The sequence below is a fragment of the Pyrgilauda ruficollis genome, unplaced genomic scaffold (assembly GCF_017590135.1).
Source record: "Pyrgilauda ruficollis isolate IOZ18807 unplaced genomic scaffold, ASM1759013v1 scaffold3, whole genome shotgun sequence".
Classification (NCBI taxonomy): Eukaryota; Metazoa; Chordata; class Aves; order Passeriformes; family Passeridae; genus Pyrgilauda; species Pyrgilauda ruficollis.
Window position 1 is genome coordinate 25880742 of NW_024524377.1, and position 12081 is coordinate 25892822.

The 12081-nt window shown below is 43.0% G+C and overlaps 1 protein-coding gene across 1 annotated transcript in view; it reads right to left on the bottom strand.

Annotated features, from left to right (window-relative positions):
- The window catches only part of PLCL1 (phospholipase C like 1 (inactive)), a 182775-nt gene extending 181541 nt beyond the window's left edge, over positions 1-1234 (bottom strand). The window contains exon 1 of the mRNA XM_041473319.1: positions 726-1234. Within this exon, the coding sequence (XP_041329253.1) occupies positions 726-986 (261 nt within the window). The 5' untranslated portion in view covers positions 987-1234. The remainder of the gene's footprint in view (positions 1-725) is intronic.
- Positions 1235-12081: the final 10847 nt, after the last annotated feature.

Consider the following 12081-nt stretch of genomic DNA (forward strand, 5'->3'; position numbering starts at 1 on the left):
TTAAGCCTACATATTTGCAAGGAGATGCCATTTAATTCAAAACCGCAGAGTTTATTCAAAAAAATTAAACCGGAAAAAAAAAGAAGAATCAACATAATCATAAAACCATTTTCCTTACCAGTCAATAACAAAGGCGGAGGCTTTAAGGTCACGCCCAACCTGTTAATTTCGCATTAAAGGTGCTAAACACCCAGTGCTGCTCCGCAACAACCCGTACTACAGTCCGTCTCCAAACACACCTTCTGTTAATTTGTGACACTGCATATTTTGCTGCTCAAGAACTGAGAAAGCCAGGGCGGTAGAAGCTATTTATTCTGCCTTCCAGGTGCTTCATAAATATTAAATAAGAACAGATACGAGCTGCTAGACAAAAACTTTACAACTCGGCGGCAAGATGCCCCATGGGTCACGCACCAACACGGGGGGACCCCGACCCTTCTCAAGGGCGGCGGGAGCAGCACCCCCACAGACCCCGGAGAGCCGCTCGCTCCGGGCACGCACCTTGCCCCAGGACTCCGGGGCGGCGGCCCCGCCGTCCTTGCTCGCCGCAGGCAGGGCAGCGGAGCGGCCGCTTCCCCTGCGCGGAGGGTGCGCGCAGCCATCCCCGGAGGGGTCCCACCACCCTCTGCCCACCCCGGCCCCCTCCCACGGGCGCACCGAAGGGCGGCTTCAGCCTGAGTAACCCGGACCCGCGCAAACTTCCCGGCGGCGCGGCACACCCTCACCTTGATGATGCTGCTCCTCCGCGGGGTGGCCTTGGCCGCCTCCAGCAGGCAGGCGTCGGGGTCGGGCGCTGCCGCTGGCCCCAGGCTAGCGCCGGGGAAGCGCTCCGCGGTACCCACGGCAGAAACGCCGCTCCGGCGCTCCCGCCTCCTACCCCCGGCGTCCAGGGATGCCGGCTCGGGCTCCTCTTCGGCACGGTAAGCGGCGTCGGGAGGAGCACGGCCCGCCGCCGGCTGCTCTCTGCCGCCAGCAGCCTCTGCCATCGCCCCGCCGAGCGGTGTCAACTTCTCCGGGGTGCTGAGAGGGCGGGGGAGTCACACGGACGGGGGAAAGGACGGCGTCCCGCGGCGCTCCTCTCACGGCCCGGCGGCGGCAGCGCCAACTTTCCCCGGAGGAACCATGTCCGTCCCCGGGGCGGAGGGTGCCCGCGCGGGACTCCGCGGTGCCAGAGCGGCGGGGCGGGGGACGCGGCGAGCGCGCAGGAAGTGCGGCCACAGCCCCGCGCTGTTGTGACAGGAGCCGGGCTTATGTTGACGGACGGCGAGCGCGGCCAATCGGCGGCGCGGCCGCCCCCCGGTGGCGCAGCGGCAGCCAATGGCCCTGGGGAGGGGCGTGCCCGCGGGACTCCTGGACGGGCGGTCGGGGCGGTGCGCGGGGGGCGGCTGGGGCGGTGTAGGACGGCTTGTAACACCTGGTCGCCCCCGCCACGACCTTGACGAAGAGGGCCTGTGGAGGACCGTGCTGCCTGTCGAGAGCGTTCGTGTGCTGGGGCGGCCGCGTGAATGCTTTCCCGCGCGTGTTTTAGGCAGATTTGGGCTGCCTCTGTGCCAGGGTAAAAGCAGCGTGTGGAAGGGGTGACTTAGGTTAAACACCCTGCAGCACGCGTAGCCCTCAAGTGGAGGCACTGTGGTAGGAAGAGGGACGCTGCCAGCGCCGGTCGTGTGGGCTGCGGGTGCAAGGGGCACCTTGAGGCTGCTGACGGCGGGCCGTCAGAGTGGATGCGAGGCGTAAGAGACAGCTCACAAAAGACGTCGAAGACTCACGTTAGGATTCCTCCGCCTCTTAAAAACGAGCCAAAAGCGAAGCAGGTTGTGTGGGGCTCCGCCGCTCGCTCCGCTCCCGGCCGCCGGCCCGGGGCGGTCCCGCTCCTGCCCTGCCCCTCAGAGCCCCGGGCCCGGCGGGCGCTGGCAGGGCCGACAGCGCCTCCTGGCGGCCGCGGCCCCGCTCGGTGCCGGTGAGGGAGCGGGAGCCTCCCGGGAAAGGACAGCCTTTGGGAGAGCTCGTGCCAGCGCGCTGCTGTCCCTTGCAATTCTTCAGGAGGTATTTAGTTATAATGAGATTATCCACGTGGACGCCTCAGGAAAGGTGGGGTGGAGTGCAGCAAGGGTGAAAGCCCAGGAGAGAGGTGAGGAAGAGATTATACAGTGAGATGGAAAATAGAACGGGTAGGGCTGGGCGAGCTGGTAGTCACTGGGGATGTAAGACTATTCAAAATTACAGCTACCAGCTTTAAAGGTAGTAAGATTCTGTGGGAATATTAATTTCTCCCTGATTTCTAAAGTAGTTCCCTAATGAACGTGTTTGGCACCTGTTGGCAGTCACTGATTAAGGAAGAAAATAAGAGAGAACCTCCTTGCCTTAACCAGTCATTAGCTAGCAAATGCCTGGCTACAGGGCATAATTGCTGCTTAAAGGATGTGAAATTTATATATGTATGCACACACAAAATATACAAATTTAGAATAAATTTATTTATTATATAATTTACAATTCCATGTTTGAAAAGGTCTAGAACTTCTGTCGAGGGTATTGAGGCATTTATCATATTCAACACAAAGAAATTCTAGTTGAGGGACAGATCTAGACACCACTGAACTTTTTTTCATTTGCTTCCTTCTAAATTTTCTGTTAAAAATGTAACAATACATATGTACCCCAGTTGTTTTGCTTTGTTTCAGTGAAAAATGTCACAAAATAAGTAACACTAAAGATAGAAAATATTCATATTGAAGAAACATTTATGTTAAGCAATACCGGAGAGAAGAGACTGTAAGGGAATGAAGGACTTAACCCCAGTCTGCATTGTACAAGTCAGAGGACATCATAACAAGTCACTGCAACAAAGAGGGGAGAAAAAAATCCCAAACCAACTAAAAAAACTTATTATGTATCCACAGACTGACTTAAGAAGACTAATTTAAATTCAGCAGAGAAGGTAATTACCATGCAGTGTTTTAACAGAGGGAATTATTGCTTCATGTAGAAATATGTTGCAAATCTTTCCTGTATTTTGTGAAATCATACAAAGTTTAATCATTGGTTTAGTTATTTGGTAACAACACAGTGCTGTCATAACTGAAGTCTGCATCCACCAAAAATTCTGCAGTGTTTCACAGAGAGATGTGTATAACTTACTAAAGAACTTTATCCTTCCTAGGATATGTTTGACATATTTAATATTAGAGAGAGATTTATTGTCAAATGAATTGTCTTCTGACATCAAAGGTTTAAAACCTTTTCATTCTCCCCTTATATTACAACCTTTGACACCTGAAGTCTTTAACTGGAAAAGGTGTACAGGGAATCTACAGATTTTAAGTTTCATAAAAATCAAACCTACATTGAACACTGAACAAATGGTATTTTCTATCTGTTTGTCCACAAGATGCAGAGGTTTTAGAATTTTGTATGGTACAGATAAGTGAGGGTTTAGTTAAATTCTTCTCTAGAAGAGAATAAAAGGTTGTCTATTTTTCTGACTGCATCTCTAGATGCTTCTGAGGCATCTGCTTTTCTTTGTAGAGAGCCATGAATTATGAAGGAAAAGAGCAATTGGTTTTGATACTTCTTGTGTCTAATAAAAAAGAGAGCAGACAAAAGGATGCTTTACACTAAAAGTGCTTGCATAGAAAGTTTAAAGAAAGCAAGATTGGTTGTATAAGTGTATATAACAGGTTCTGTGTTCAGTTTCATGCAGTCCCCTGCACAAAGACACTGCTGTGTTGTCCATACCTACTTCAGATAGGAAGAGATTTTTGAGACCAGTCAAGGAGTTCACTCAAACTAAGGAAGGTAAGATAGATAAAAACATCTATGTGTTTGTCTGAACGTAAGTCAGCAAGTGCCTCCAATTTCTATTTTAATGTGGATTTTTTTTACACTCATCTTACTCCATCTCCATCCTTAAGGCACACAATTGTTCCTCAGTGGGCGTAGTTTGTATCACAAACTGGCTGAAAATTCAGTTGTCTTGGAGCTGTGCTGAAGCACAGCTTACATAAGCCAGTACTTGCACCTAGACGTTGCATTTTGGGAAGCCCTTAAAATTAAATGTTCTTTTGGGAGCCAAAAGTGGTTCTTCTGTACCAATTGAGCAGGGCTGATGAAGTGTGAAAACTGACATATTTTCCTGTGTGATGAACATCTAATTCACAAGGCAGGGAAAGCAATGGGAAAAAGGTTTGATTTCTTCACATATGCATTCACACTGATAGCAAATCATAACCAATTTTAGCATTGATGAGAAAAACTTTTGCTAGATAATTCTTAAAGAAGTGATTTTTTTAAAGTCTTAGCAGTTATTTTGTCTGTGCTGTTACATCATGAACATGATATTATAAAACTATAAAAAAAGAATGATACCATTTATTTATACAAATATGTACTTGTTGCTAAGTTTCACTCACATTTTGGCAAAGCAACCCCAAGTCATATTTTGCCTTTAAAGCTATAATTAATCTTTTAGGCTGGGTAAAAAATGCAATGTGAAATAAATGCAACTGCAAAATGCAATGTAAAGCAAATGTAGTTATATCTTCATTTTAAAACATACTGCATATGTTTTTAATTTTTATATTTTAAATATATTCACTCACACACATTGATTCAATGCCTCCTCTTTTTTTTTGTTAATTCTTGTTTTGTCTTGCTTCCTACATCTTTGAAAAGCTTCACTATACTTACACACCACATTGTATCTTCTACGAGTATAAATGTTGTGTCTTCTCTAACTTAACCAGAGAGGCTTTTGTGATATGCCTCTGTCTTAATTATCTTGTTCCAGATGAAGTCACTGATGAATTCTTTTCAGTCTGCTGATACTTTCAGGCAAATCCAGTGTTTTTAATAATTAAAATGCTGTTGTTATAGAAGATTCCTGCAAATTCTTAGCTCTGAGGAATAATCCTTTATTTTAGGAGTATTGTTTTCCCCAAAGATATGCCAATTTAGTGTGAGAAATGGTAAAATCCGGAAATGTAATCCTATTTCACAGCCTCTGCTTACTATATAGACACAGGCCCAAGCCTGACTGGAGCCTAGATTAGATAAAGCCTGGAATGAAAAGGGAGGTAAAATCTGACATAGATTCTGTAAACAATCATAGCAGGTAGCAACAGTTGAACCAAATTTTGTAGACAATAAGGGGTAGATTCCTGGTAAGAAAGTGATTCTTTCACCAAATTTGGCACCAGGTATAAAGAAGAAAGTGACAATAGAAATTTTTTAAGGGAGAATGGTAAAATGTCTTATTTAGTTTTGTAAATAACGAAACATTTTTTCCCATCTGATTTTCAAGGGTAGATGTTTGCCAAGAATTAATTTCATTTACATGAAGATTCACATCATAAGTCACACCCATCTTCAGATTTTTGGCAAAGTGATTGAAGTTTGAGAAGTTAACAAGGTTTTTGATGGACAGCCTGAGATAATCCCAGAAGTCCTGCTACAATCTAGGTAAAACAGAGTTTATTAATTTGTGCAACCAGTGAAGCTTTCTCAAGTTGCTCATGTTTAGTTGCAAGTTGCCTAGTTTTTAGGGAGGGGAGAGAAGGCATGTCATATACATTATAACAGAAATTTCCTTGAGCATTTGAAGGAGTCTTAAAGATGAATTCTTACTCAAGTCTGATGATAATAATAATGACTCTTGTTTAAGGTAGGTGGTAATTCCACTTAATGAGAACATTTACCAACGACTGTTTTTCACTGAGTTCTTTTTAACTCCTCTGATCATTGCTTTTAGTATTTCTTCAACTGTGACACATACATAGAAATTTAATTGTAGTTGTTGCTAACTTTCAGGCTATGTAAACTTGTTAACTACTGTGAAGTGTATGATCCAATAGATGCATTTAATTTCCTCCATTCTTTGGTAATTACTTAAGAGTAGGTTCAAGTGTACTGTGTACCTTGCTAGCTCAATGGATATATTCAGTGTTAGAAATGTACATGGCTCCCACACACTTACCTGCAATTTTTTGGGATTATTTGGCTTATCATGAAGTCCACAGTTGCTGGGGAAGCACCATTAGTTTTAAATGATACCTATTAGCTTGGAATTCTTCTTACTAAGGATAGAAAGTATTCTTGTAATATTCTAGTTCAAAAGCTACCTTTATAGTCTCTAATTTTGCTACCTCAGAAGGAAATTGCTACCAACATCAGCAGGAATCATATAAAGAGTTCTGAGAAAATCTGATCAATATACCAAGAATGGAATTTAGGCTATTCTTCTGTCTGTTAATCATACAACCTTCCTCATTGCCTAACTAGTTTTGGACATAAACAAGTTAATCATGAGCATCCTGGATCATTGGGGTTCTATGCAGTAGCCTAACCACCAGGAAAAAAGAATTCCTTTAAATTCTTTCTGAGGGGTCCTGACAAGGATGTGAGGGAAAGTATCAAATAACCCAATAGCAGTGGGTCTTTGTGGGGAGGGTGTTGGTGATGAGAGCCTGAAATCCATTCCATTGGCACTTCTGGTACAGGTCCAGTCCCAAGGATGGAAGATCTGCACATTGGATAAGAGAACAATAGATCATGGTTTCCACTGGAATGTCAGTCTGCACTCAGAAACTACTCCATGATGTGAACCAAGTCAGTAAATTAGGATAATCCAGAGATTTGCTTCAAAACTGTCCCTTGATCCAAACAAAAATGCTAAACCAGATGCACCTGAAGCAAGTAAGTGTTAAAAGTACATTGCTGTCTTTAGATCACCTGTGCCTGAGTGGCCTCACAAGGAAAGAGCTATAGCCACATTTTCCTCATGTCAAAGAAAGCTGGTTTCTTGTGAAAAAAGTCAAGACAGTATTTCCCAGCAATATTTCTGACAGCTACTACACTGATTTAAAGTGATAGTATATGCAAACAGGGAACAGATACCCTGTAAAATCTTCCTTTTTCAACTGAAGCTAAAATTATATGCAGGGTGGTCTAGTCCTTGATACCACTTCCAAGCACAGGGTTACATTAATTTGAAAACGGCTAAAAACATTTATGTTTAGTTTGTTTTCATGTGTGCAGAGTTGGCCCCTCTCTCTCAATTCATTAGGAAAAGTCACCTCAAAAAAAAAAAAAAGCAATCTGAATATGATCACAATGTAATCCTCAAAATAACTTAAATTCCTCTGGTATTAATTGAGTAGGATTTTAAGAAGATTAAAAATATTTTCCATCAGGGATAAAGTGCATTTAATTTATTGAAAAATCTCACGTACCTTAATGTCAGGTTAGAAGGACATGTAAAAAAAAAGCCTAATGACTAATCTAAGTAAGCTTATTTTCCTGAAATTTGCCACTGTAGGAGTATAGCATGCATAAATTGGGAAAATTGTTAACCACTGTTTATCTGCGTCTTTTCTGAGTGGGGTTCAATCAGCTGTTGGTTAAAATCTATACCCTAACTCCCACTGTATCTTACATCAGGATTAGCACAACTGAAGCATTCTGCAAACACAAGGCCAGGAGTGTTTTACTCCCAAATACACAGATAAAATGTGTTGGGCAAACTTAGAGTCACATGTTTACTTTGTGGTTTGGAAGAATCCTCTAATTCTAACCAGTTACCTTCTTTTCATCTCATCTTAGATGTACAGTCAGACTTGGTAGCAAGGTTTGGGAGATTCAGGTGTATGAACTCTTCAGGCTATGCAGATGTCAAAAGGCAGCAGAGCTTTTCTCATATATACTCTGCAAGTTTGATGTTCAAAGATGCCAAGAAATGGTTTTATGAGCAGATATTATACACAATGAAGCTCAGGGAGCCATATTTGAATATAGCACTTTTCAAAGTTTTGTGATTTGAGGGAGGATAGGAAAAAACTAAGGAAGAATGAAAGAATGGTGTTTCTTGTTTTGTAAATCCCGAGGTCCACAGTGTGGGCCAAAACTTACCCTGGATTATTTACTATGAACCACTACAAATAACACAAACGGAATTTAAATTACCTATTTGTCCAAACACTTAAACTCCCTTGATCTGAATGGAAAGCAAAAGGTAAAAAACATTTCAGAGCTCACAGATGCCCTGAGCCTGTATTCTATCAAATGTAGGGAAAAAAAGAGTAAATTGCAAATTGAGCAAAATAAAATAGAAACAAAGCATAAAAATCCTGTACTCACTCACACAGATAAGTGATCTCATAAAGCTAGATTCTAACTGAAACAATATGGAAAAACCTCTTCAAATTCAGTGTTAAGTAGGAAAAGATTAGCAATCCATTTTAAAAATCAATGCTTTGAGTTCTTGTTTTTCCTATGTATCTAGTAATTGTTTTTAAATTAGGGGGACAGAGACAAGAGGAGATGAGCAGGAGTGTTGTTAGGGCAACCAGAAACAAAGTAGAAGCTAGAGACAAAGGTTAGAGAGAATGGTGGAAACTGGGAGGGAGTGAGAAGTCACAGCTCAGAGAGATGTGCCCAATCCAAGAAAGGGAAATGTGGGAAAAGGTCCTGCAATATGGAAATATCATATAAGAGAAATACACCCACTTGAATAAATGGAAAACTTACCAGAAATTAGTAACTTCCTTCTGCATTTTTCACATAGCACTGACCATAACTTTTACACAGAGGAACTTCTCAGGTGACCACCATCAGTGCTTCTAAGCACTGTTAACTGCCTCGAGAGGCCTCCTCCAAGTCCTTGAATACCTAAGAGCTCTTGGGTTTTTCAGTTTGGGCTCAGGGTGTAGAGAATCCAGTCACAAGAAAATTTTTCATAAGAAAAATTAGTGTGTACATCTTCATAAGATACATATTTTTATTTTTTCTTTTAATACAGTTGTGTATGCAATACAGACAGAAGCCAATCTTCTAGTAACATCCTAAGAGACATTTTTATGAACTTCAGAGTAGGAAGTAAGTAAGGTACACCTTCTGACAAGGATATATTAATGCTTATATTTCCGTGAAAGGATCTTAAAAGGCTTGTGGGAAAACTAATGTTGTTATCCACAGATAAAAATAATAGAAGCAAAAAAGGTAGCAGGTCTTTTCAAGGTCAGTGAATCAGTGAAATAGCAATTCATTGTAAGACCCATGTATTACTCATAAAATATACTTGTCTTTTTCTGCCTGAAGAATTCTTTTTCTCCTCCCAATTAATTTTTTTCTCCCTATTTTTCTCTCTTGCTTTTTCTTCAGTTTATTTTTCCTCACTTAACCTCTTTCTCTGATGCTAAAAAAAGGACAAAAGGTGAAAACCTACAGGAACCAGCATAGTCAGACCTCTTGTCTTTTACTGCCTTTTTACTGTCCAGCACTGCCTTTTAATTTGTGGGAGAGAACAGCAGGGGAGATCATTTCATTCTATATACATTGCTGACATGTGGAATCAGAAATACAGTCGCACTCCTGACTTCCTTTGAGAGTGGCTCCCTCAACCAGGAAACAAGTCCCTTAATGAAGCAGCCATGCAGCACCAGGGCAGCTCAGCAGCCTTTGTTCTGATATTCAAATCTTGTATGCGTGGCACTATTTTTTAGCAGCTCTACTCCTAATCTTGCTGCATTTATAGGTGTGTTGAATTTTCAGGTTTGAAAGCAGTAAAAAATAGCTCAATCTTTCTCATTTATTTGCAAAAGTCCCATTTTTGTCACAACTGTCTTATTTTGAATGTAAATGTCCCAGATTTGGGTTTCTTAACTAAAGGAGGAGGTATAATGTAGAAGATACAACAATTAAAACTATGAAAAATACACTTTCATGTCTCTGAATGTTTGTTTATTCTTTTAGCTTTTCTCACTTTAAATTCCCCAAATCAAGATATAAAGCACATGAAAGGTTTGGACTATTCTGCCTTTCACATCATTAAAATGTAGCGCTGTTCTCAAGATAAGCTTTGTTGCTGTCTGATAAATATTCATAAAATATATTGAATATATTCTGAATGCAATTCAATAGAGTTCTGTAATCTCACAAAAATAAGTACTTCTAAAAAATCCTATCCGCTCTGCTAAAATTACCTTTACTTTTATACAATTTTCTCAGCTAAAAAAAACCCAAAAACCAATAGTAAGAGTTAAGCATTACATTGTTATATCTTGCAGGCACAGAATTATTAGAAACTTTTCTAGGATTGTGGGTTTTTATGCTGTGTGATAAGAGTAATGTTGCAGAAGCTGATAGGTGTTGAAGCAACACCAAAAAATTAAGGAGCAGTGTAGAGTCCCGTCAGGATTGCAAGTCTGTGCTGTGCTTCAGGGACACGTACATGATGTGAAGGGCTGTGTGGTTTAGGTGGGATGGGTACAATTTGCATAAAGCAAAACACAAATATTTGAATTCAACTAAAATATAAGCTAGACATTGTCAAGGTACTCTTCCTTGAAGTCTTTATTTTAAAGTACGAAAAAAACGAGGCGGGGAGGTGCCGGGGCAGAAGCACGCCCGGCCGCCCCGTCGCAGCCATCCCGTGAAAGTACTCAAGGACTGGGGGGAGAGGGATTTGGGGAAGGGGAGAGTTCCCCGGGAAAGGCGGGCTGAGGCGTGTGAGGGAAGGGCAGCCGGCGGGGCGCTGGGGCGAGGAAGGGCCGCTCCGTCGCGCTGAGTGTTGCGCCTAACGCCGCCGCCAGGCCGTGCTTCCTCCGCCCGTTGCAGGCCCGTCCCCCGCCGGCGCGCGTCAGCTGGGCGCGAGGCGGAGCTGAGGAGCGCGACGCGTGCCGGGAACGTGCCGGGAGCCGAGGCGGCTGCGAGGACCGATGGATCCCGAGGGCGCGGTGAGGAGCCCGGCGGGGCCGCGGGGCCGGGCAGCCGCCCCGGAGGGCGGGAGGGCGNGGGCGGGCGGGCAGCGGGGCCGTCCCGCTGGGGCGCCCCGGCTCGCGCCCGCCCGCGCGGGGCCGCCATTTTGTCCGTGGCGGCCTCAGGCTGTGGAGAAGCCGCTGGCGGCCCCGGGTGTGCGGGACACGGTGCCGGGGCAACGGGGTCTGCCTCGGACCTTACAGCACACGGACTGCGGAAAGTAGAGGTGTTTTGGGAGATAAGTGCGCTTAATCACCAGGCCTTCGTGGAGTTAGGTTGTCTAACTGGGGGTGTGCTCAGTGCAAAAATGAATATAGTGATTCTGCTAACGAACAGTTGCCAGACGCACTAAGTAATCGATAAAAATATTGGTGAATGTATATATCTGTATTATTTGGGAAAATTGGTAAAAAGGAAGTTTACAAAACAGTAGAAAAATATTTAGGCAAGTGGTGTGCTGATGCCACGTATCTGGTTTTTGTAATACTCTTATTGCCATGCTGATGATAAAGAGGTGTTATCACAATACAAATTTTAACATGCAACACTTTAAACTCACTGCGATTTACGGTATTCACTATTGTGAGTTCCTAAGTGCTGTGATTCATTCCTCGTTACTTCCATTGGGGTATTTGCATTTGCAGCTTATTTTAATATATCAGCTCTTAAAACGTGTACAGAGATAAAGCAATTTGGGCTCTTTAAAGTAAGGAATACATTTTTGCTGTTCGGTCAACTGTTAATTGTTAAAGTTGAATGCAGAAGTTTTTGTGCTGAAGACAATTGCCAGATGATTGTACAGTTGGAGCCTTGTCTTTGGTGTGAGAGATGGAGAATGTAACCTGTCTTGTCCCTCAGGAGTTTTTTTGCTGCAAAAAGAAATCCTCTTGGGGACTGTAGTGACTGTGTTGGTTCCTTGCCTACTAGAGGTGAGGTTTGTTCAGGTTAGTACTCTAGGGTAGTATTCCCAGTAGGAGAGATACATATTAGATTCTCTTGAACAGATCAGGTTAACAACCTCAGGTTTTTCCTCTGCCCCAAGTGTGTGTGTTTTAGTACATTCAGAAAGGACTTGTGTCTTCTCTAAAACTGAAATTGTGTGAACTAAGCTGGATTTATTGTCTTTAAGATATCCACAATAATAGCATTAACCCATTACTTAGAATTAGTAGGAGTAACTCTTAGGTAGCTAAAGAAGTATTAAATAATCCTGTTGGAGAAGTTAGTGACAACACCATGTGGCTGCTTTTCAGCTATCATCTTCACAGTTAGGATTGACTTTATAAGGCACTACTACTTTGTTTTGAAAAGAGTTTACAATAAAATTGTTTC